Consider the following 23,371-nt stretch of genomic DNA (forward strand, 5'->3'; position numbering starts at 1 on the left):
AAAAGAAGTTGTTGATGGGGATGCACAGATGCCCTTCCGATTTGCAGGGGCTGGAGGATCAAGGGTGCTCATTATAATTCTACTTGCTGGGCCCTGGTTGAATGGCGGTAGCATGTTTGAAATTGGAGTTTGACTGACTGACTGACTGACTGCATACGCCAAATGGTAATGTCGACGCATAGCCACGGACGACTCACATACACGACTGGATTTTGAGATGCGAGATACCAGGATTCCGACGGTTTTTTCACTCCTTACGGTCAAAAAGCTTTGGGGATGGGGGCGATATGATGATGGATATAATAGTAATGGGCCGTATAATAGATTCAAAACAATTAGCATAGTCTGCAATCTGATGTGATGCAACCAACCCGGGCACAACAGACAGCGCCTCAACTCTTAGACTGCCCGTCGTATCAATGGCCGTCCAAGCCCTCTCCGCTCCGTCACTCCATCTATACAGACTTTCTGCAGCCGTGTGGCGACATTCCTGCATCGTCTCGCCAGGATTTTACATGTGCATCCCCAATGAGGTGCCGCCACCCTTGTCCGGGTCTGAGCTGGCCACCTCCTGATCCTCGGCAGTCGTCCCCTGGTCCCCGGTAACCATTTCCTGGTCGAGATAACTCTGCAGCTGGTCCGCCCTCGAGGCGAGGTTACGCATCGCCACGCTGGGAAAGCGGCCCGGCGCGGAGCCGGGCCGAGGCCTCTGCGACCGTCTGGAAACCCGCGAGCCGGAATTGCCGCTTCCGGACGAGGGACTCGAACCATACCGGAGCTTGCCGAGGTAAGGCCAGCTATCGCCCTTTGGCTTGGGCGCACTCCTGGCCCCATCTTGCGACCAGGCTGGCCCGGAGTCGTGGCCGCTACCTGACGACGCATGTCTGCTTTCGCCGATCTGCGGTGATGGCCCCTCACTCGATGGGGGCGGTTTCCAGCCAGCCCCTGGCTGGCCTGGGTCAGAGCCGACCTCACGGTCGGCGTCGATGCCGGGGCGGTCGGGCTGAAATCCGGCGTCGCTCACCGTAAGATGCCTCATTGCTTTGGGGCCTTGCCTCTCGGCGGCACTGACCAAGTTCGCGATCAGATCCTTGACATTCGACCAGTCCTTCGTTTCGACACCGGGCATCTTGTCCTGGTGAGCCGCCGGGTCGTCGAAGAAGTCAGCAGGCAGCTCCACCTGGGGTGCTTTGCCCTTGTCTTCCCCTTGCGCAGCCTCGCCAGCGTCGTTGCCGTCGCCGTTATCCTGCCCACTATCTGGCGCCATGCCAACATTGTCCTCGGGCAACGGCAGCCAGAAATTGTACCAGAACCGCGCCGTCTCATCGTTCGACTCCTCGGGGAATCCCCTCATCTTGCGTCGCACGCAAACGAAAAGGAGCTCAGTAATATTTGGCCGGTCCGCGGGCTGATGGAACTGACAGCGTATCACTTGCTCAAGCAGCTCGGGCTCGACCCAGCTGTAATCCGAGTGCAGCAAGCGGTGTGCGTACGTCTCGGCCGCCTTCATCCCATCGGCTGTTACGTACGAGTATTTCGTGAACGGGCAGGAGATCCACCGGTCTGTGATGATGGATTCCATCTATACGCCAGTCAATAGGGCCCTCTCGTACGGGCCACCGACGGACTTACAATGCTCGCTATGAGAAAGATGTTGGACCACGTCCCGTACCGTCCAGCCACTGGGGTTCCACGGTCAAGGTTCTGGCCGCGAAAATGGTCTGCTGACGGGGAATTGAGAGCGTCAAAGTCTTCCCATTCCCTGGTTGCTTGCTCCTATGGATTGAAGTCAGTATATTCACTCGCCCTTGGCGGAATCGGCAGGGTTATACGAACTGGCAAACGCCGATTGAGCTTCGGCGACGATCGCGCTCTCATATAGTTGACGAAACGCCAACGCTTCCAGCAGTCTTGCATTTCGAAGCTGTACGAGCCACCAAAGTCGTGAAGCTAAAGTAAACATGTCAGCCAGGTTACCCAGTTGTCGAGGACAGACGAGCGAAGACGCGCCTTAAGGAGGGGACTGCCGTAGTGACTCGGATGCGCCGCAATCAGGACTGCACACGCGCGCTGTCAGCACTCAAGTTATACTGACGGCACCCTTTCCATGTCGGCACACCCACCGTTTTGCTCCTCGAGGTCAAAGTGAACGTCGTGCGAATCAATCACATCGTGGAGAAAATCCCAGGCTGTGACGGGGGCGCCACCTTCGATAGATGCCAGCACTTCGTCGAGACCGTACTTCACACCGGGCATCAGATCCTGCTGCAGTATGCCTCGTTGGCGTGAAACCGAAGCAACGCCCCGGACCACTGTCGGCCCCGGTGTCAGCTCTCTGCGTGCAACCATCACAGATGGGTACAAGGTATGGATGCGGTGGGCCCTCGACTTACAGCACTCCCACAGCTCCCACAACACCTTGTTGGAGAGACGTGTTGTGGAGTAAGAGATCTTGGCAAGCATGTCGAACAAATTGCCGTGCTGGGCGTACTCGAGAACCGAGACATTGAGATGTCTGGGGTTGAAGATGGGCCCCCTGATTCTCGGTGGTCCGGCTCCGCCTTGCGCATAGTAGTACCTCTTCCCACGAACTATCTCATTGAGGTCCACGACCTGCACAGTGTGCAGGGCGCCAGCGTATTTTCTGTGCCATGAAACCTCACGTCGAAGGTCTTCGGTGTGCCCACCCGGCTTAGGCCTGGGCATCTTGATGACCACCATGCACGAGGTGCCGTCCTCGAAGATGGCCTCCCAGAGCGTTGCGACCCCAAAGCCGCCCTGGCCGAGGATCTTGACCCAATTGAGATGAAAGCCGTCCCAGGTTCTATGCGTGGACCAGAAGACGCCGAGTTCATAGGGAAGCTCGGTGACCTGGTGGTTATCGCCGTGCTCGTTGGGATGCCAGAGGTGGCCGTAGGCTTCGGAATATTCGACAGCGGGCGGCAGACTGGGTCTGACTATTCTCCGGCGATTGACATGATCAATGAGCGACTGGGCGGGTTGGGGGTCGTATTCCAGGACCACTTGATTATCTCCACGGACGAGTGCGTAATGGGTGTTGATCTTGTTCCATCTGCTCTTGATGTCTTCTTGCTCGGGGTTCAAGAAGAATTTCATGAACCGTCCGTTGGTGATAAATCGGAAGTGGGGAAAGGGCTGCTTGCTGTTGAGTTCCATTCTTGCAGGGTTGACCTCCAGGTCTGGCAGAAACGGCGTTGAGAGGGCTGGGCATGCTTGACCGGAGTCGCGCCGTTGGCATCATCACGGCAGGCTCATATCTATCCGTCGCCATGTTTGCTCTCGGATGGCTGCGTCTTTGTCCAGACCCTGCTTTGTCTCGCTAGATGCAAAGAGGGCAGTGGCAAGAGTCAAGACCACCACCATGACATGCCCACGGTGGTTCCGGTGATGCACTGGCAACGGAGGTCATGGTGCCCCGCGGGTGCAGAGCGTGCCACCTGCACCCGTCGGCCACGGCGGGTTGGTGCCGCGCGTGCCAACCAGAACAAAAGAGAGGGTGTTGGGTCCGAGTCGTACGACTCGTCAAAGTCAAAGGCTCGGAAGCGGTGGAAGGCGACGATGGTGGTGTAAGTGAATGATGGATGGGATGGAAGGGGTGGATGGTGGCTGCGGATGGAGCCGTTTTGGAGAGGGGGGGGGGGGGGGGGGGGGGGGGGGGGGGGGGGGGGGCGTTTCGCGGGCGGCTGGGCCTGGCATGCAAATGGCGTTGGGTCAGGGCTCAGTACGTACCCAGCCCATTGCTTTGTGCCAATTCAGGCTAAATGCGCGTCTGCCGGGGAACCATGGATCGACTTTTGGTGTAAGCCGCTCCATCGATCACGCGAGCCAGGCCGTTCACGGACGCTCGCCAGCTGTCCGGCTACGAGTACTGCGCATGCGCGACGCGCCTCACGGCTGGCATTTAGGATAATGGGAAACGGCCGCGCAGCAAGGCGTGACGATGCGAGCAAGTCGGTCGAGCGCCGGTGGCACGATCTGTGGATGATGGATGAATTGCGACGATGGACTCAAGTCCGATAAATAGCGCCCTCAGATCTGCCATCGGGTTTGGAGCAGCAGAGTGAAGCAATTCACACGGGACACATTCCACATCACCAGCGCACTGCCCAACAGGACCCTCACAGCATGGCGCCGCCGACCATCAGGCTCAACACCGGCCAGCAGATGCCCCAGGTGGGCATGGGCACCTGGAAGCTCGACACGGCCACGGCCGCCGACGACATTTACAACGCCATCAAGGCCGGCTACCGTCTCTTTGACGGCGCCTGCGGTACGTGCGGATACAAACCGAACTGGAAGAGTTGAACTGACTCTCCCGTGAAGACTACGGCAACGAAAAGGAGTGCGGCGACGGCGTCGCCCGCGCCATCAAGGAGGGCATCGTCAAGCGCGAGGACCTCTTCATCGTCTCCAAGCTCTGGCAGACCTTCCACGCAAAGGACAAGGTCGAGCCCATCTGCCGCCGCCAGCTCGCCGACTGGCAGGTCGACTACTTCGACCTCTTCCTCATCCACTTCCCCGTCAGCCTCGAGTACGTCGACCCCAGCGTCCGCTACCCGCCCGGCTGGTTCTACGACGGCGAGAGCGACATCCGCGTCGCCAACGTCACCAACCAGGAGACCTGGACCGCCATGGAGGGCCTCGTCGACGCCGGCCTCGTCCGGGCCATCGGCGTCTCCAACTATCAGGCCCAGACCCTCTACGACACCCTCCGCTACGCCCGCATCCGGCCCGCCACCCTGCAGGTCGAGCTGCACCCCTACCTCCAGCAGACCGAGATTGTCCGCCTCGCCCAGGCCGAGGGCATCGCCGTCACTGCCTACTCCTCCCTCGGGCCCGCCAGCTTCGTCGAGCTCGACATGGACCGCGCTAAGAGCGTCACGCCCCTCATGGGCCACCCCGTCATCAAGGCCATGGCCGACAAGTACCGCAAGTCGACCGCCCAGATCCTGCTGCGCTGGTCCACTCAGCGCGGCATGGCCGTCATTCCCCGCGCTTCCGAGCCCGAGTTCATGGCCCAGAACCTTGCCTGCACCAGCTTTGACCTCGACCAGGTCGACATGGACCGAATCGCCAAGATGGACCTTGGCTTGAAGTTCAACCAGCCTACAAACGTAAGGGGCTCCCCCGTCTGTTTGCCACAAGACCCGAAGCGCTAACTCGAGACTCTAGTATTTTGACACCGATAAGCTTTGGATCTTTGGATAGAGAACGATGGAGTTGACCAAGTGGTCATAATTGCCACGTCTGTCGCGAGTCTGACTATGCTGCCTGCGACCATCTGTGGAAACATATAAATAATTCAAAGCTGCACGTGTACTCGCCTGTGCCTCACTGTGAACAAAGCCCGTTGTGGTCCCCTGTTCCCAAGTGTTCAATGCTCCGCGCAAGTCGACCTACATGCATCGCGCTCGGAGCCTACAATCTCAAGACTCGCCCAGAAACGCCGTAAAACACCATGCTCGTAGCTCAGAGGACGCCGAATTCACCATCTCCTTTCAGCGGAGCGCTATACTTTGACGAAAGCTGCGTGCACGTGTCAGCTGTTGTCCAGTCTCGGAATTGGCGTTTCAACTTACTGGCATCGATCTGGCTCACTTGAGGTAGAGCCAGGCGAACCTTGTTCCTGTACAGCGCTGGCCCCCGCAACTGAAGGGGATTTCCTTCAAAGTACACCGTGTTCAGGTGCTCTTTGTCCCTAAGCACCTTTTCGACCTCGTTGAAGTCGATCACCTGATTGTAGCTTGCCCACACCTCCTCCAGCTTGGTCAGTCCCTCCAGGCCCTTGAGGCTGGCGACTTGGTTGTTCGAGATGTCTAGGACTTTGAGGTTGACGTTTGATTCGAGGCCTTGTAGTGAGTCCAACGCGTTGTGAGCAATGTACAGTTCCTCTAATCCGGGGACATCCTTGAGCGGGGACAGATCCCGTATGCGGTTGGACTGAATGCTGAGCAGCCGAAGATTCGGTAGCCCTCCGAGCCCCGTCAGCTCTGTAATTTTGTTCTTGGCCACCCACAGCTCTTCCAGTGCCTTGAGGCTGTCCAGGTTGTTGAGCTCTCGGATGCGATTTGAGCCCAACTCCAGTGAGGTGAGGTGTTCTAGGCCATCGAGGCCCTCGATGCGGCTTATCTTGTTGGCGACGAGGAACAGTTCTTTGAGCTTCGTCATGTGGCTGATGTTCTTGATGTGCTTGATCTTGTTGAAGCTGAGGTCCAGACTGGTGAGGTTGGACAGCGCATCCATGCCCCGCATGTGCGAGATGAGGTTGTCGTAGAGGTCGAGCTCCTTAAGGGTCGGGGCGAGGGCGTCAAGACCTTCGATCTCTTGTATGCTGTTTTGCCGCAAGCAGATTCGGGCGACGTTCTTGAACCGTTCGAGGCGTAGCGCGGACATGGCGCCGATGCGGGAGTGAGAGCACATGATTTCCTCTGTATCCGAGGCCTCGCTCTCGAGGAGGTCTGTGGTAGCACTGGGGTCAGCGAGACAGCGGGCAGGTGGGAGGGGCATATGGCCACGAACCTTCGTCGGCGCTGATCTCTTCACCTTGCAGGACGTTGCTGTCGTCCGAGTATTCCGGGTCCGACAGAGCCTCCGGGTTCGTCATGAGCGCCGACTTGGGGACGCGAAGCTTCCCATCCCAGCCCTTGCTGTTCCTCATGCCCGGGCTGGCCTCCCCGTCCTCGCGAGGCGCCTCGCGATCATCTTGGATGTCGATGTGCGCCGACGTCTCGCTGTCCTTGTTGACGGGAGCTGGTGCGGGCATGGTGGCTGGCCGCCTCACGCTGTTCGCTGCGAGACGAGGGGAGGGACGTGTGCGATTCGGAGGGGCTATGCTGAGCGCGTTTCCAGTCGGTGGTGTATGCAGGGAAGGCGTGCGGATCGTAGGTTGGGTAGTCGAGAGTTGTTTGGGTCAAGTCGGGTTCGTCAGCGAGCTGCGAGGAAGAAATGCATGTTGCTGCTTGGTGTGGTGCCTGCTGGTGGCGGGGCTTTTTTAGGCTGGCTGGTTGAGCTTCCCGTCCAGCCGGGCCAAAACTGTCGTCACCGTCACGACAACCTGGAAGGATTGGGAAGTGCAGTGGAGGCCTGCTCCCCGCTGTGAAGGACGCCCTCGCCCCGCCAGTGGCCCTGACGGTGGTGTGACGTTGCTGCAGGCTCGCGCCAATCCAGTGGCTCCAGGACTCTTCAGCGACCCCGAGCCCGCCTGCGACTGCCAGTCCAGCGCAGTTCCGCTCCACTATCCACTCCACTGGCATGGCTCCAACCACGGGCACCTTCCACCACGAGCTCCAGGAGCCCAGTTAGGTAAGGTAGCTAGCTTTGCACTTGGCGGCGGGCGACTGGCATCTCGGAGGCAAAGCCGCCGTGGCGCGGGACCAACCGCCCCTCCCCCGGACGACCACCGCCCTGCAGGGCTCTGCTGGCTCGACTCAAAGCTTGCATTTCTGCATCTCTCCCCCACGATGCAGCTCCTGGCTCGAGCCCAGTTGCGACCCGACATGTCCTAGCCCGCGCCGACAGCGATTGCGCATGCACCCGGGCCTGCTCAATGAAGCGCGTGGAGACGAAACTTCTCAATGGCGCTGCGATGGATGCGTCCAAGCGGGCAGTCATGGCTAAGCTTTATGGAGGCTAGGACCTCCCGTCCGGCTGTCATGTCATGGACTAATCGTTCGTCGCATGTCCGTCCGGCCATGGTTCTGTCAAGATCTTTGCACATTCCTCCCGTCGCCATGCCTCCCGTCATCTTCGCCGGCCTGTTCATGACACTCTGGTGCTGGAAATGCACCATGTTGATCCTCTTCCAGAACCTCATCATCTACAACCCCTTCATGCCGCCCAATGCTAGGAGCATGCTCATCTCCGACTTTGCCCGGCAATGCGGCGGGGTAGAATGGCGTGAGGAGCGCATAGAGTCGTTGGATAGGACAGAGATTGCTCTCTGCGTGAGTGAGATCTCGGCCCGAGGAGCCGCACGATCGGGTAGCACTGCATCCCCGACTCCAGTCTACATTCTCTACTTTCAAGGTGGGCGCGCCCAAGGTCTTGCGATTGTGGGTATGCCACTACGGATGACTTACAAGACCCGTAGGCAATGCCTCGTCACTTCCCCCTCGACTGCCTGACGTCTCTTGGGTGCTGCGCCGTATCAGAGACGGCGACGAATCGATACATTGCACGACGGTCTGCCTGAGCTACCGCGGCTACTGGACCTCGCACGATCGACCCTCGGAGAAGGGCATCGACAAGGATGCTGTGGCGGCGCTCCAATGGATATCAGAGCTGCATCGAGGCAGAAACGCTGCCAGCCAACTACCGGAGCCAGTGGTAGTGCTCTGGGGACAGAGCATCGGCTGTGGCTTCGCAACCAATCTGGCAGCGCGATCAGATTCGAATGCGACGACCTTGGATATCAACGCGCTGGTGCTCGAGACACCTTTCACCAACACACGAGCGATGCTCAAGGCCATCTACCCGCAGCGGTGGCTGCCTTATCAGTACCTGTGGCCATTTCTTCGCACCCAGCTGGACTCGTGGCAGAACCTTGGCGCGATAGCCCAGAGACAAACGCGTTGCTTGCCTGAGGTGTACATTGTTGAGGCAGCCAAGGATGAGCTCGTGCCACAAGATCACGGTGCCACGCTGGAAAAACGATGTACGGATGTCGGGCTCACGGTGCAGCGGCGCAAGGTGAGGGCGGCACTGCACAACGATGTGTCGGTGCGACAGGAGGGAAAGCAAGCATTGGCCGAGTCCATCCTGTCAGCGATTGGTAACGCCACACGGGCATCCAAGCAACCGTGAGACCGGAAGAACAAGGTGAGAAAGCACTCCGCTCGGTCAACAAATCACGGGCGTCTGGGATAGTCTCCAAAAGACGCCAGGCATCGACGGCTCTGCCTGAATCTGCCGCAGCTTTGACTCTGGTCTGTACCGCGCCGCCGGGCGAGCGTGCATTTACGCCGACGCCATGGCAAAAGACCAGTCACAGATGGGTGGGGGAGCTGGAACGGCCGTGTACCGTCGCGGGCAAGCCATCCTTGCCTCGCCCGCCAAAAGAAACGGCCCAGGCGTGCGGTGCACCGCGACCATGTTCGTCGCTCACTTGCGCGTGTGAGGATGAGATAGAGCACGAGGCGACTGCGCAATCGCCAGAGCCGCTGGCGGCACCACACACGCTTCTGATACCCTTTAATTGATGTCAATTGACCATTATTGCATTCAGCTACCAGAATGCCGGCTTTTTTGCGTTCGTCCGTCCAAAATGTTTGCTGCTCTGGGGTTCGAGATGATGCAAGACAGCGCACGCACTACCGCCCAGTCCTGGCCGTTGGTGGATGCCTACCTGGTCGGCCTCGACGAAGCACAGCCCACCCAGCCATCCTCCTGCCAGGCCAGCCGGTGCACACGCCATTCGCCTCGCCAATTTGCGCACCCTGGCTGACCCAGTCGGGGGACTTGGAATCCCTGCCCAGGAGCCCAGGACGCCTCTTCCTTTGCCTGGCCCTCTCACGTGAGCCCGCGTTGATATCGCGCTTGCCCCGCTAGTGTCACAGCTCTCAACGCGGTTGGGTCGCGCCAAACGGACCAACTCTCACCAAACCCTCTTGGTACCTACTAATGGTGCCGGGACGCCTTGTCCCTCCCATACCCTTGCGTGATTGTCGCCGCCGTCACCTAAAGGTTGCCTGCAGGTTCTAGGGGGGCCTCCTGGGTATAAAACAGCATGGCTGCCACCTCGCGTCGCCGGCAGAGCTTTCTGCGTCGTCGTCTGGCTGCCTCATCCTCACCTCGACCCCTCGATGCCTTAGGTAGGTCTTTCTTTCATTTACGCCTGCAGACGCCGTGAAATCCAGTCAAGCACATTTGCCACTTTCCTCTGGATTGCGTCTTCCGGTCATTTTTGCCTCTGTGCCTGTATTTTATCCGCTCGCTCTGCCTGCGACCTTTCTCCTCAACACCGTGCATCGACGCCACACATTCGGCATCGCCGCTGCCGACCGGGGAAGCCGCAAACATGTTCAGCAAGCGGTTCGAGACTTCCAATAGGAGCTTCTCCAAGAGCCACAAGCTCTCCAAGTCGAGCTCGTCCTTCAGCAGGGAGAGCGGCGTGTCGAAGCGGCGACATGAGTCTCGCCACCGCAGGCCAGGAACGGCCTCAACCACGACAGCCACCGACGACACCGCCATGTCAAAGTAAGCCATGCCCCCCATCTCTCTGCATTCAGCCTTGAGTGTAGCTGACTTTCCATCCACAGCGGCACGTCATCTCCCGTCGTCACCCTCGTCGTCGGGGCTGAGCAGCGACTCTTCGCCGCGCACGAAGAAGCGCTGTGTGCTAGCCCATTCTTCTTCAACGCCCTACGAAACGGCTGCATGGATCCGTTAGCGAAACGCATCGCCCTGGCCGACGAGGAACCGGAAATATTCAGCTCTGTGCTCGAGTATTTGTATAAGGGCGACTACTACCCACGACTTCGGCATAATAAGAGACGCAACTCGTGGGAGCTGGAGCCCACTGTGGGTGACGGGAGGTCCGAGAGCATCGTTTACCATCGAGGCGTCGATGGTGACCTGCTCAAGGACACTGTGATATACTGCGCGGCGGAAAAGTACGGGCTTGAAGAACTGAAGAAACTCGCGCTGCGCAAGCAGGGCCTCCGTAAGTGCTACGGCTGCTCCAAAATTTCTTTCACCCCTGACTTATAGTTGCAGAATCGGGCATCCAGTGCAGCACCATCCTGGCGTCTGCTAGATATGCATACGCCAACACGCCGGACAACGACTCCAAGCTTCGGGCACATTACTTGGCCTTGATCATTCGTTCTCGCAGCACTTTCAAGCGCAGCGGCACGATGCAGCTTGAGATGTTCAACGGCGGCACGCAGCTGTTCTTCGACCTCTTCGTGGCCTTGTGCAACCATGTTGACGACATCTCATCCGCGCAGTGAGTCAGCTCGCTGAATGTCCATGAGCCCGCGTTCTGATCCTCTTTCCCCTGCAGAAGCACGCCACGATCCAACCGCCACTACTGATGGCTCAGGCCGCTCTTCGATGGCCACTTCGCAATGTTCTCAACGAGCTTTATGCTTTCTTTTCCCGCTCAGCTACCGTCCGTGACATGGGTGTGTCGCGAAAGCTTCTACATAAACCGCACAAAAACAAGCGCACAAACGAGCGTTCTAGGCGTTATGGTCTTTTTTTTAGAATTGTTAAGGTCTGTTTACTTGACAGGATTGCCGGCATTGCTTTCGTCGCTACCCATGTACAATTACTCTTCTCGGTTTGGACTTATACCTGGGATCCCTAACTTGGGCTTACGGGGTCCCCTTTTCCTTCTCCTTGGTCTATCTCTTTGGAAGGCATCCTTGGACGCTAGATGTCGACGGGCAGCGTATGAGACGGGGCGGTAGCTGAGGCTATCGCAAGACTGACCCGATGTCTTCGCCATGCGGACGACTGTAACATTACCTTCGTAACGCTCGTTGCACGCGTTATTAAAAACAAGAGGCTTGGAGATGACGAGTCCGCTGTTTTCAATCACGTATCACAGCACCTCCTCACATGGGTGACTTGCGGTGACCGTACGGCGCGTGAAGTGGTGCAGGCCTCAAATGGTTCCGTGTCGCCACACCACCCACCAAGACTCGTCGGTGGTTCGCCGAGCGCTATGACGCGCCTGCATAGTCCCTTGCCTTGCAAAAAAAGAACAGACTGCTTCTCAAAGGTCTTGATTTGGCCCCAAATGAGTCATGGGGGGGGCGAGGGAGGAGCGTGCATGGTCAAAGCTGGAGGAGGGTGGCAAGGGATGTGTGTACGTAGTATGTACGCCCGGGGATGCGACCCGGCAAGTAGCTCGCCCTGTGGATTGCACGCCGTCGTGAAGGTTCGAGGATGCGACAAATATCGCAGGCGTGAGTGCTGGTACCATGCGGGATACCATGTATAACGATCTTCCACACATCCATCACAATACCAGAGTAGCCAGTGAGCAACCCAGCAGCATGCTGGAAGCCAGGTGTTTGATACATCTACATCCTCATCTATAATTATTGTGACCATGCGCTGTTCAGGCGGTGGCTCCGCGTAAGTCATATCTCATGCCTCGTCTCGTGCGGGCAGCGCGCCCATCTTCCCCTCAAACGCCTGTGCCCGGGAACGCCCCCTTCTTGGACAGCACGACGATGCCTCGTTCACGGGCAATGTAGCCCTTCATCAAGTCCTAAAAGGCAAAATTTTGTTAGTGACTCATCCCTTGGTACGGAGCGTGCTAAGCGCTGTGCGTCAGAGCAAACTGGTGAGCCTTTGTTCCTGAGGCACACTGTGCCAGGCCCAACGGGAATAGGACGATCGACGCAACACAGAGTCAGATGATCGATGGGACTGCCGTCGAGTGCGCGTGCACAGCGTGCAAGCCGTTTGTTTTGTCGCGAGTAGACATACCTTGTAAATCATGTTGGCCAAGAGACACTCTACCTCGTCAGTGTCAATGGTCTCTCCACCACTTCCCATGCAAATGGCGGCGCGGAACTCTGCGACAGGGACTCTTGTTCGCCGAACCGGCGCCGCGTCTCCATCTTTGGCCTCGTCGAAGCCTCCAGCAATGAAGACTTTGCGCAGTAGGTTGCGCAAGGCAATGTCGCGGCAGCGCTCGAGAGTCAGGTAGATGCGTCTTTTGACAAAAACGTCTTCGCCATGTTGCAGTGCAATGTCAAATTGGCGCAGGTCCCCTCGCCGAATACATTGCGCAAGCGGCAAGAATAGGTCCTGCAGTCGCGGAAACGGCTCCAGCAGTTTCTTCGTCGGCAGAACATGGCTGGTGAGTAGCCGACATGGAATAAGGTAAGTCAAGATGCGTCTGCACAACGTCAGCTTTGCTCGTGGTCGGTTGAGCTCTGAGGACGCACTCCAAATTCGCCTTTGCATCTTTGTGGCAAAGATTCCACGCCTGGACAAGATGTTTCTCTGCCTGATCATTTGGTCAGAATGTGGTGGTCATGGGGGACCGGATAGACCGCGCAAAAATAGGGATATCGAGATCAAGCACACACCTGAACGTAGTTCTCTTCCAAAAAGAACAGCACTCCCTCATAATACTTGAATGTCACTCTCTGGGCCTTCGGAAACGCCTCCAGCGGCGGCATATCTCCTTTGTCGTTGTAAACGGCCAACGTCTTCAAGATTGTCCTCGATAGGGAAGCCGAGTTAAGCTTGAAGTAGGTCTTGAAGAGCAAGTTGATGACAAAATAGATGCCCCATTTTCGCGACTCTTCGATGGGGGCTCTTTGTTTCACTGTCAGCTCGTCCACATTCAAGGCCGCATTCGGTATCTCATACCTGTCATTCAAGCACAACGTAAAGATGCGCTTTAAGTGCTGCTCGCAGTCTCTCAACTGGGCTTGCTTCCCAGATTCCGGGTCGAAGTCATCCTGCATGAGGGACGCGGCAGTAGTCGGGTCGGCGGAACTGCGGCTGCGTTCGTCGTCGGACTTGATGGCGAACAGTCGAAGATACTTGCCAACGAGATACAGGCTTGGGATTGTCCACGCCTCGAAGCCGAAGTTGTTGTATCCTCGTATCAGCATGGACGTGAGGTCTTTCCACGACTCATACACCTTGGTCCATGTGGACTGCACGCTCGGTTAGCACTTCCTGCAAAGATGGAAGCATGCCCTGGATGCCTATACCTTTCCGCTCTCGCCCGCGAGGATCTCTCCGATGGCATTCCAATAAGCTGCATACACCTCCACCCAGCCGTTGATCTCATCGGCATCGAGACTAGCCCGATAGGAGGATTGCGTCTTTATGAAGTGCTTGATGTCCCCCTTCACGCTGTGAGAGTTGGTACTTTGCCAGATTTTCCTCAGCCTATGAGCATCATCTGGTGGCGGTACAGGTGACAGCGTCTGTGCAAGCAGGTATCCGTTTCTAACGGTCTGCGCCTCAGCGAACTGCTCGAACAACTCATTCATCGCGTCAGGACCTTTCGATTCCGGGACAAACTGTCCAACCGCCGAATTTAGTCCCGTTGGTCGTAAGACGCTGCTGGTGTTCGGCCTCTTTGTGGCAGGCTGAACGAGAAATCGAAGGTCCGCGGTGGTGAGTTGTGGTTGGAGGTATCTGACAAACGGGGATCTTGACAGCAACAGCCGGCCGAGATGGACGAGCTGCAGCTCTGGAAGTGCTCCCCAGGCAGCCGCTCAAGGGACCGGTACGTACCGGACCCAGCGCAACTGACCATCTGGCTTGGGCCGTTGCCCGCTAGGGTCAAAATGGTAAGGAAGAACCCAGCGGCGGGCGTGACTTTTCACGTGATCACAAAATCCAATCCCGGCGGGGCCCATGTTGTTGAGCAGCCAATCGCCGTCCAGGTCAAAGCCCTCCACCGTGCGTCCCTTCCAGCCCTCCCCACCCTCCGCACACAAAAATTATCGCTGTGTCCCTTCCCAACTTCAGACAATCTTCAAATTTCGCCAGCAGTTGGAGACATTGACCACCGTCACCGTAAGTCGGCAACGCCATTGCAATTGCTTCAGTTACTGACAGAAATACAGATGGGTAAGCATCTCTCTAGTTCTATCGTGTTTTCAGTGCCACGCCGCATGCCACCGAAGAGTTGAGGAGGAATCGAACTGGCCGCCCGCATCACAACGAGTCTCGACACCCCGAATTTGCATTTGCACGACGGAGGGCCGCGACAGTGGACGAAACGATGAACCGCCCAGACGTCTGGATGCGTTTCTTGCGAAAGGATGCAGGTATCGCGTACTGCGACTGCCCCAACGACGTCCCTCGAACTCGGAACTCACGCGACCCGCGACGCCAACGGGCTCCCTCAACTTCTTTGTGTGGCGGCGGCGGGCTGCGATATTCAACACCAGTGTGGTTTAAGTACTGACCTTGAGGCAGGTCGTCTTCAGGAATACGAGGTCATCGGGCGCCATCTGCCCACTGAGGCCAACCCTACTCCGGACATGTACCGGATGACCATCTTCGCCCCCAACGAGACGGTCGCCAAGTCCCGCTTCTGGTACTTCCTTCGCGGTCTCCGCAAGGTCAAGAAGGCCACCGGCGAGATCGTCTCGGTCAAGGCCCAGCACGAGAAGCACCCCCAGAAGGTCAAGAACTTCGGCATCTGGCTGCGCTACGACTCGCGCTCCGGCACCCACAACATGTACAAGGAGTACCGCGAGATGTCCCGCGTCGACGCCGTCGAGGCCCTGTACTCCGACATGGCTGCCCGCCACCGCGCCCGCTTCAGGTCGATCCACGTACGTTTGATGCGATGCACCAGTTGCAAAGGAGTGCTGGGGTCCGCTAACTTGCGAGTAGATTCTCCGCGTTGTCGAGCTTGAGAAGACCGAGGACGTCAAGCGCCCCTACATCAGGCAGCTCGTTACCAAGAACCTGAAGTTCCCTCTCCCCCACCGTGTCACCAAGGCCGCCACGACGAAGCTGTTCAGCGCGCAGCGACCCGCTACGTTCGCTTAGAGTGTTTTTGGTTTTGGAGACGGTTGGGCAGGGTTCTGCGGGTGTTCACTAGGGATCATGGAAATATCAACTGCATTTGCCTGACAAAACGGGCAGCGAATGAACCAAAAATTTCTGAACCTACGGATTGGCGCCAAGATGAAGTGACGTGAGGTGTATGCGGTGGTCGGGGGCGCGAATCGAGGTATGGCAATGAGAGGCACCTCGAGTGCGCAGGCAGCGCCACGGTGTTGGCGCGCTGACAGGCTTGGGAGAAGGCGCCAAGTGTATCCGAACCAATGTTGATCGTCTGCCACTACCTCGCGAGTACGAATGCCGAATTCGAGAATGCATAGTCTGACTATGGATTCGCCGGGAGTTGCTCTTTTTGCAAGCCGCCGCGCCTGCGGACGTTAAACAACCCCACGTTATGCCGAGGAGTATTGAAAGTGACAGGGGTGTTCCGAACTTCTGTATTGAGGCATTGCGCGATGAGTTCCCTGCATATGGTGCGCAATTGGCGTTGATACGAATACGGCTTTTACGAACGGACTTGGCCGGCAGGCACCGAGAATTGAGTGAGTCGTGTACGGTACCCACAACGCCGGCTGGCTTTTTGACAGACCGGCCTTTAGTCGCCGTGACTCACCGTAGAGATAAATAGGACTTGAGCCCTTGCAAAGACATGTGCATAGGCCAGTACGACCATCAATCCAAGAATAATTGTTTGTCAACCACTTGCGGGAGAGTTACGGGGCATCAAGCGAGCCGGGCAGGAAACAACCTCAACTACAGCTCAAGCAGAAATTTGCAGCAACCCCCCGTTCCGGCCCCTACGCCTGTTCCGACGCCACAGTCCACCACACAATCACCATGCTCGAACCAACGCCAATGGAATGGGTCACGGTCAAGACGACGCTGCCCGCGGTGCCGTACCCGCTGCTGGATGGGCGGCCCGACATCCGGACGGAGCGGCTGATCCTACGGCGGACGCTGGAGAGCGACCTCGACGGGTGGCACGCATTGCGTCTGCAGCCCGAGGTGATGAAGTGGACGTCGCAGGGGCACCCGGACCCGGACGTGGAGTGGTCGCGCGAGCAGATGAAGAAGCGGCTCGCGCCCTTAGGCGACGCCAAGTACGAGTTCGTCATCTGCGTCGCCGAGACGGGCGAGATGATCGGCACGGGCGGCTGCCACATGGTGGTCGGGGAGCTCGGCTGGCCCGTCATCGGGTACATGCTGCGCAAGGAGTTCTGGGGCAGGGGCTACGCGACGGAGCTGGTCAACGGGTTCCTCAAGGCGTGGTGGGCGCTGCCGCGCGCAGAGGTCGAGCTCAAGGTAGAGAAGAGCAGCGTCTCGGCCGAGGGGGTGGCCGACGGGCGCCTCGTCGACGAGTGCATCGTGGCCGTGACGCTCGACTCCAACGCCGCCAGCCAAAACGTGCTGCGCAAGTGCAAGCTCGACCTCGTCAAGGTCTGGGAGGAGGACGACCTGCGCGACCCGACGCAGAGGGCCGTCCTGTACGCGTTTGTCGGTCGCAAGCCGGCCGCGAGCTGAGGCGTGTCGCGCGCAAACCAAAAGCCCCCTAGCCTCAAGCCCCTTTGTTGTTTGTGGCGAGGCATGATGCAACGACTAGCGATGGAGGTGTGGATTATAAGGACGGCATTGCATTGTTCGGCAGAGGTGACTGCGTCCAAAAAGCGCATAGTAGAAGGCCCTGGGCCAAATCCACCCCTGGAGGCTGGAATTGAGGAAGACGTCACAGTCCGGATCTGGTGACTCGCTCCTCGTGGGTGCGTCGCAATGACCTACGTATGCGTTCCCTATGTGGCTTGCGACAAACTACCCTGCACCACCCCGTGCTTGCCTTGAAAGATTCCAGACACTCTCCCTCCCTTCAAAAGACATTTATGAACCATTAATTTTGTATCCGGATATCCTCTCCTCGCCATATCAACCGTATCTCTCCTGAGCGACACGACAATGCAGCTCTCAGGACCCACCCTGGTCGCCGTCGCCACCGGCATCGTCGGATCCGCCTGGGCGTCAGGTAAATAACCATCACATCCACGTCGCGAGACATTGTGTGTACATGTGAAGCTCAAACTATGAAAAACAGGCGTCATCACGAGCCTCACGCTCATTTCTATCCCATCTGCAAAGGCGGTGCCGGAAAAAGCCACGGCCTTCTGGGCCGACGTATACGCCCGCGGTGCCAACCTCATGCCAAGGGCCGGAGCCACCGTCGCGCTGGCCTATACGTACGCCGCATACGACGTGCGTCGCGCGGGCGGGCAGTGGCAACTGTTCGCGGCCGCGGCCGCAAGTGTCGTCGGCATCGTGCCGTTCACACTTCTCGTCATGACTGACACCAACGACAAGCTGCACAAGCTGAACAAGGACGGCACATCTGGGACGGAACCCCAGGCGAAGGAATTGCTTGACCGCTGGGGCATTATGAACTTTATGCGCGGCCTGTTGCCTCTTGCCGGTACTATTCTGGGCATCAAGGCGTATCTTGATAATTCGCAGTGATTGGGGTTTCCGGACATCGGGGAGCCAGGCAACAGCCTCACAGCAAATTTCTAACTCCTGGTAGAATGGAGGGCCGTCCAGGGCGCCTAATTGTAATCTCAGCTCAAAGTCAAGATGCCTCAAAAAGTAATTGCGTAAAACGTCCAAATTGCCTGATGTTCCAGGTTGCCCGCCGTCACAGACGATAGGCCTGCGGAGTCCGCCCAGCACTTCTCTGGAACTCGACACTGCCTGGCCGGTTCGTGGCCCGCATACAAAGCTCGCCAACGTCAACTACCGCCTTCTGAGAACTGCTACTTGCCACCCTGCCCGCGCTGGCCTTGGGCCTCATACTCTTCGATGATGCTCCAGCAATGCGATAGATTTCGTTTTGGCTCCCACGTGTTGTGTTTCGGAGCCCATCCTTTCCATTGCACCAAATAGTAGTGCACGTACGTTTCGGCGTCGATACGGTCATCAACTACTTTGTCCACCTCCCACTCATCGTCGGGTAGAGGTCTCTTTGACTGTCTCTTCTGAGGTGTGCGAACAGAGGTGCTCGTCGTCTTTGAGACTTTGGTCTTGGCCATTTTACCCGTAGAGGTGGATGAAAGTCGTGCTGAGCTCACTGTCGTAGTGCGTAGTCGTGTCGAGCGACGAGGGGCGTCGCTTCTCCGTTTTTGCCGACGACTGGTGACCGCTGGCGCAATTCTCTTCTTCTCCCTTTCGTGATCAGACCATTCATCGTTTCCCGGGTTGCTTTCGCCATTTTCAGAAACGGAGACACCGTCAAGGGCCTCGTCATCCGTATTGTAGAGGTTGTGCGCAATATCCGATACAATCGCGCTGGGTTCAGGGAAGCTGGCGGCCGCTGGCTCGATGCTGTGCCGAATGCTTTGAATGAGGTCAGCATCAAAGACACATGGGGACTGGCGGCGTTCGGATATACTTTTCGGCTTCAGCGCGATCAACTCTCACTTCGCGGCCGATGAATACCGAGACCTTGCCTGGAGTCATGGCTGGTGCGGTCGAGGAAACACAGCTTGAGAGGAGCCTCGAGGTAAGAGTTGCACAACTCAGAGTGTGTGGAAACGCAGGGAGAGTGGCAGGACGGCAAGATGCGAAACGACTCCTCGCGATGGCGAAGGGTGAACGGTCTGAGTTCCGAGATGCCTGCTCCCACTGGGCCCGGTGGAAGTAGTCACGGAAAGTGGTTTGCAAGAGAAGAGTTTGCTTGCTTGGTGTGGCAATGATTCAGGCGCTTGGTCATGTGTTCAGGGAATGGCAGACGGCGCAGGACTCGATTTGGCAGGACCTGGCTCCGTGAGTGGCGGGTCGCAACTGCCATAATGAACGGCCGTTTGACCAGGAATTCCAGGTCACTTGCATCAGGCGCACATAGTCCCACTGCATTGGCACCGCGTGCCTCAGAATTCCAGTAATTCGACTGTTCGAAGAGAAGCTGTGCAGACGACCCCAGTCTCCGGAACAAACAGGCGAGGCCCGCCTACATGTCAACGCTTGTTCATCAAGACTCTTTTCGGCTGTGGCGCACAATACATGAGGCACTCTGTTCACCCACAAAAGCTGCCTAGGTACCATACATGCGCTTCATGCTTGGCCTCGCATCGCGCTGAAGCCCCCTCAAACCAGGGGATATTATGGTAATATTCGTGTATGGACTGCACTTACATGTGTTGCCAACTACTGCAAAAGCCACGCGATGTCCTACTTCCACTGGTATCTGCATCCTGCACATTGTGCATGGCCGCCGCAGATCACACGGGAACTATGACCCGCATCCGCCAGGAATATGCTGCCACCGTGCTATCACGCTGTCCCCACTTCAGTCGAGTTCCTCTACCTCATCATCACCTAGCTCTCGATAGCGGCCACTTTGAACGGCTGCCTCGACGGGGTTCTGCACGCTGATTCCGGCCCGCTTTAGTCTAGGAGAAGGTCAGTCTTTGCCTTGCTCAGCCGTGTTCCTGGCGCCCGGACGTACCGCTCGAAAAGCACAAACAGCCGCTCGGCCTCTCGCTCCTTCTCCTCCTGAGTCATTTGCGGCTCTTCCACATGCGTTTCTTTGTCGTAGAATTGCCCTGTTATCGGGTTGACGGGTTTCTGTGCCCCGCTTGTGTCTCCCGTGCTGAACGCCTCCGACGCTGAAGCAGGTATGGGCACATTGTTCTGGAAAAGGAACCCGGACGCAAAGCCATAACCAACGTTCTCAACGAACTTGGATGCGTCTTTGCTGGAAAGCTCGAAGAGGAGATGAGAAATGGCTTCTCGCAACGCAGGCGCCATCGGGTTTGTCGAGTTCTTGAGCAGCTTGGCCGTCAAGGTTTCGCCACGCCCTAGTACAGCTTCCCGATCCTTTGCTGTCGGAAGAAGGCTATCTTGCAGGTATTTTTGCACAGGATCTGGCGCACCGTCGTAGATTTTGCGGATCAAGCTGACCAGAGGGGTCACTACCGTTTCGAGCTCGCTGTCCGAGTAAGACTTTATCGAACCGTCGAGTAGTGCCACCAGCCTGGCACAGACTCTTGTCGGTTCAGTCTTTGGGTACAAGGATGATTGACTCTTGTCGGCTTTTAGGTCGAGATTGAGCAGGGCATTGACTAGGTGACCGAAGGGAGGGTCGAGCTGCTTTTCGTTCGGTATGTCCCGTTTCCACAACAGCACCACAATATGAGGGACTGCCGGGACGAAGAGGGACGCTTTTTCTTGGCAAAAGTGAGACACGTTGAACATGAGCTTCAACGTTTCTCCAAGGGCCATTTCTTCCATTGGATCCACGTTGGTTTTTGGCTTGGTTGAGAGGATTTTGGCGTGGCGGTTTAAGTTGTCGATGATGTTGTCGGCGAGGCTATGCTGGTCAATCAGGTCGTCGAGGCCAAGCTTTGTGCCGTAGGTAGCGAGGAAAAGGACCCGCGAGATGAGAAACTCGTTGTCCCAGTTGTCCACTTTGAGCTCCTTGCAGGCCCTTGTGGCGAAACCCTGGTCGACGAACATCTGTCTCGTCTCAGGCTTCAGGAGCATGGCGTTGGCCAAGACCCTCAGAGCCGCTTTGGCCGTGCTTGTGGAAGGGCTATAAAATGCGTGCTTGAGGAGCATTGTGATTCCCTGGTGCGCGTCAGCTTTCCTGTGTATGTTTGTCGCCAAACGGCTGGCTGTCGGATCGCATAACGGACATCTTGGGTGAAAATGGGATCGGCATCCCTCGGGTCTCTGCCATATACTTTCAGCTGCTCGAGTGCTTCTTCACGCTCTGAGTGATATACATGTTAGCTCATACGCGAGTCCGGGCGCTGAGTCGGTGGCGAACCTGACGGGAGCAACGTGATGCTCTCGAGATCCTCAGTGAGCTTCTTCACGAGGTCCTTGACGGCCTGGAGCTTTGCTGCGATTGGTCAGACCAGAGCTGCTTCCAGTGAGGGGGAAACACCAACCCGGCCCTGACGTCGCTTGGCCTGCCATGGTAGCTGTGATGGGACAGATGGCCACGTTGGTTGTCAGCACGGGTAGGCACGTAGGCGCCTTGGGCAATTTAGATGTGGTGGAATTCTGGAACACGGGGTCGACGAGGGAGATGGGGCAGGCCCCACGGCGGAATAGGAGCTCTACGGCAGCCAGAACAAGGATGCGACGGCTACGGGAGAGGAGGATGCGACGTGCTCAGGGCTGCGAGGAAAGAAACGAAAAAACCAGATGTGACGAGGGGCATGCAAGCGATAGATGGAGTATGTAGAATGAATCGATTCAAGAAGTCGTCGGTCTTTTTTTTTTGTCTTCTCCGCCCGAAGGTTTGGGATGAATGGCGCCTTCCACTGTTACGTGGGCGGCCGATGGCGGCGGAACAAAAAGCAACAGCTTATTATCACCCACGCCGCCTGCAAGAGGCTGCCCGATTGCCTCAAGTAAGCGCAGTAGTGCCTTGCCTTGGCACGAGGCCAATTCGGTCCCGTTGCTTCATTTCAGCTGCTACCCTCAGGAACCTAGGGAATAGTAAGGCATGTGAGCCAGCAACAGCGCCGAGCAGACTGACCTGACCTGTTGGTACAGCCTAGGTGCAGCGAAGATCCGTTCCAGCGAAAGACATGCATTCGGCCTGGCGGGGAGATTCGGTGTGTACCTCTGCTTGGTTTGCCTGTCGCGCCTTGACTTGCCTTACCTGCGCGCCACTGGTTGGGGCCCTTGGGGGTGGCGTTGGGGGTGGCAGGCGGGGATCATGACATGACCTCCAAGCTTTGACTCGCCGCTGGCCACGATCTGCACTGTCAATGAGAAGTCCGGCAGGCGGCGTATGACGATTCGAGTGCTCATCGCGCGCCAAAGAGCCAGTCAATGCCGATGGCTGGACACGCACCAGTTCAAGGCATCCCAAATCACGCCAGGCCGCAAGTGGCATTGCCGTTGCACACACGCACGAGACGCATGCGCTGAGGCGTGGGCCGTTGAGATACAGCTCTTGATGTTGATGGTACACTCCGTACAAAACGAGGGGTACCTGGCTGTTTACTTGAGGCGTATCAGCACCCCCGATTCGAGGAGCACACAAGCAACCTTGGCTTGGTACCGATTCTCCGGCGGACAATTAGCAGTGGAGGGGGCTTATTATGGATTACCACAACTTCTAGTGCTGTATTGTCCACTGTTTGCCGTCGCACTGCAAAGAAGAAGAAGAAAAGCCCGGCAGAGATGGTCGGACCACCGCCATCTGCGTGCTCTGCGCTCCCGTCATCAGCAAGACGGGAGGCTGGTCCCAGCCCCCCGCAACACGTTGTTGGATGTTGAGTGCGGGCAATGCACGGGCCGACTCTGGGCTGTCCACGGACGGACGCCCTGCGCAGCTGCCCGGGCTGACTGTTCAGGAGGCGTCCCTGACTCCACTGGAGCTCACTGTCTGATCTCTGACTTGACCTGCGGAAGCGCCTGGGCGGCTGGCTGGTCGCGTGGGGCGGGCCGCCTCCCAGGCAGACCGTATGGGGCCACAGCCACAGTCCTCAGCGGCAGCACCAGCCCCAGTTGAGCTTGCCTGCGCCAGATCACGCTCGCCCCCAGGCCCCATCCACGGCACGGCCTTGCTTAACGCGTCTCGTGTGAGCGTGGTCGCGTTTAGTGGAAAAAAGACGTGAATTGCATGCACGCCAGGGATGCCAGCCAGACTTGGCTGCACGACTCCTCATCCCCCATCGTCTCTTTCGCATCCTACCTCTTCCGCTTCAGCGTCGCCTCCTTGTATTTGGTCCTCCATCTCTCTCTCTGCGCGAACCTCATTTTTCTCTTTTCCCGTTTCTGTCCTCTCTCGTTTCTCCGCGGCCCGACGCGTCTCTGCTGGATGCATGGTTCGCTCCGTGACGCCGCT

The 23,371-nt window shown here is 57.6% G+C and overlaps 11 protein-coding genes across 11 annotated transcripts; 6 read left to right on the forward strand and 5 right to left on the reverse strand.

Moving 5' to 3' along the window:
• Nucleotides 1–511: 511 nt before the first annotated feature.
• On the reverse strand, nt 512–3,177 carry PLICBS_004597 (uncharacterized protein; the record flags this gene model as incomplete). The annotated part of the gene is made up of 6 exons (XM_065600551.1): nt 512–1,582; nt 1,633–1,776; nt 1,837–1,950; nt 1,978–2,057; nt 2,124–2,312; nt 2,394–3,177. 6 exons carry the CDS (start codon nt 3,175–3,177, stop codon nt 512–514), a joined length of 2,382 nt encoding a protein of 793 aa, XP_065456623.1.
• Nucleotides 3,178–4,146: 969 nt separating this feature from the next.
• PLICBS_004598 (NAD(P)H-dependent D-xylose reductase (XR)) lies at nt 4,147–5,229 on the forward strand (the record flags this gene model as incomplete). The annotated part of the gene is made up of 3 exons (XM_018326039.1): nt 4,147–4,291; nt 4,345–5,135; nt 5,194–5,229. 3 exons carry the CDS (start codon nt 4,147–4,149, stop codon nt 5,227–5,229), a joined length of 972 nt encoding a protein of 323 aa, XP_018175791.1.
• Nucleotides 5,230–5,490: 261 nt separating this feature from the next.
• On the reverse strand, nt 5,491–6,784 carry PLICBS_004599 (uncharacterized protein; the record flags this gene model as incomplete). Its single annotated transcript, XM_065600552.1, has 2 exons — nt 5,491–6,479; nt 6,541–6,784. 2 exons carry the CDS (start codon nt 6,782–6,784, stop codon nt 5,491–5,493), a joined length of 1,233 nt encoding a protein of 410 aa, XP_065456624.1.
• A 967-nt stretch (nt 6,785–7,751) lies between these two features.
• Nucleotides 7,752–8,823, forward strand: PLICBS_004600 (uncharacterized protein; the record flags this gene model as incomplete). Its single annotated transcript, XM_018326037.2, has 2 exons — nt 7,752–8,046; nt 8,111–8,823. 2 exons carry the CDS (start codon nt 7,752–7,754, stop codon nt 8,821–8,823), a joined length of 1,008 nt encoding a protein of 335 aa, XP_018175789.1.
• Nucleotides 8,824–10,036: 1,213 nt separating this feature from the next.
• Nucleotides 10,037–11,054, forward strand: PLICBS_004601 (uncharacterized protein; the record flags this gene model as incomplete). The annotated part of the gene is made up of 4 exons (XM_018326036.1): nt 10,037–10,215; nt 10,278–10,681; nt 10,735–10,966; nt 11,024–11,054. 4 exons carry the CDS (start codon nt 10,037–10,039, stop codon nt 11,052–11,054), a joined length of 846 nt encoding a protein of 281 aa, XP_018175788.1.
• A 1,103-nt stretch (nt 11,055–12,157) lies between these two features.
• On the reverse strand, nt 12,158–13,991 carry PLICBS_004602 (COP9 signalosome (CSN) subunit; the record flags this gene model as incomplete). Its single annotated transcript, XM_018326034.1, has 6 exons — nt 12,158–12,241; nt 12,463–12,877; nt 12,927–12,988; nt 13,071–13,302; nt 13,357–13,649; nt 13,707–13,991. The coding sequence occupies 6 exons, from the start codon at nt 13,989–13,991 to the stop codon at nt 12,158–12,160; spliced, it is 1,371 nt and encodes a 456-aa protein (XP_018175786.1).
• A 740-nt stretch (nt 13,992–14,731) lies between these two features.
• PLICBS_004603 (60S ribosomal protein L20) lies at nt 14,732–15,510 on the forward strand (the record flags this gene model as incomplete). The annotated part of the gene is made up of 3 exons (XM_065600553.1): nt 14,732–14,777; nt 14,929–15,290; nt 15,352–15,510. 3 exons carry the CDS (start codon nt 14,732–14,734, stop codon nt 15,508–15,510), a joined length of 567 nt encoding a protein of 188 aa, XP_065456625.1.
• An 852-nt stretch (nt 15,511–16,362) lies between these two features.
• Nucleotides 16,363–17,046, forward strand: PLICBS_004604 (uncharacterized protein; the record flags this gene model as incomplete). Its single annotated transcript, XM_018326032.2, has 1 exon — nt 16,363–17,046. The coding sequence occupies one exon, from the start codon at nt 16,363–16,365 to the stop codon at nt 17,044–17,046; it is 684 nt and encodes a 227-aa protein (XP_018175784.1).
• Nucleotides 17,047–17,472: 426 nt separating this feature from the next.
• PLICBS_004605 (uncharacterized protein) lies at nt 17,473–18,024 on the forward strand (the record flags this gene model as incomplete). Its single annotated transcript, XM_018326031.1, has 2 exons — nt 17,473–17,539; nt 17,609–18,024. The coding sequence occupies 2 exons, from the start codon at nt 17,473–17,475 to the stop codon at nt 18,022–18,024; spliced, it is 483 nt and encodes a 160-aa protein (XP_018175783.1).
• Nucleotides 18,025–18,317: 293 nt separating this feature from the next.
• Nucleotides 18,318–19,020, reverse strand: PLICBS_004606 (uncharacterized protein; the record flags this gene model as incomplete). Its single annotated transcript, XM_065600554.1, has 2 exons — nt 18,318–18,897; nt 18,953–19,020. The coding sequence occupies 2 exons, from the start codon at nt 19,018–19,020 to the stop codon at nt 18,318–18,320; spliced, it is 648 nt and encodes a 215-aa protein (XP_065456626.1).
• A 927-nt stretch (nt 19,021–19,947) lies between these two features.
• Nucleotides 19,948–21,483, reverse strand: PLICBS_004607 (uncharacterized protein; the record flags this gene model as incomplete). Its single annotated transcript, XM_065600555.1, has 4 exons — nt 19,948–21,129; nt 21,198–21,274; nt 21,332–21,406; nt 21,456–21,483. The coding sequence occupies 4 exons, from the start codon at nt 21,481–21,483 to the stop codon at nt 19,948–19,950; spliced, it is 1,362 nt and encodes a 453-aa protein (XP_065456627.1).
• Between the last annotated feature and the right edge of the window lie 1,888 nt (nt 21,484–23,371).

Source organism: Purpureocillium lilacinum (assembly GCF_023168085.1).
Source record: "Purpureocillium lilacinum CBS 284.36 DNA, scaffold_3, whole genome shotgun sequence".
NCBI lineage: Eukaryota > Fungi > Ascomycota > Sordariomycetes > Hypocreales > Ophiocordycipitaceae > Purpureocillium > Purpureocillium lilacinum.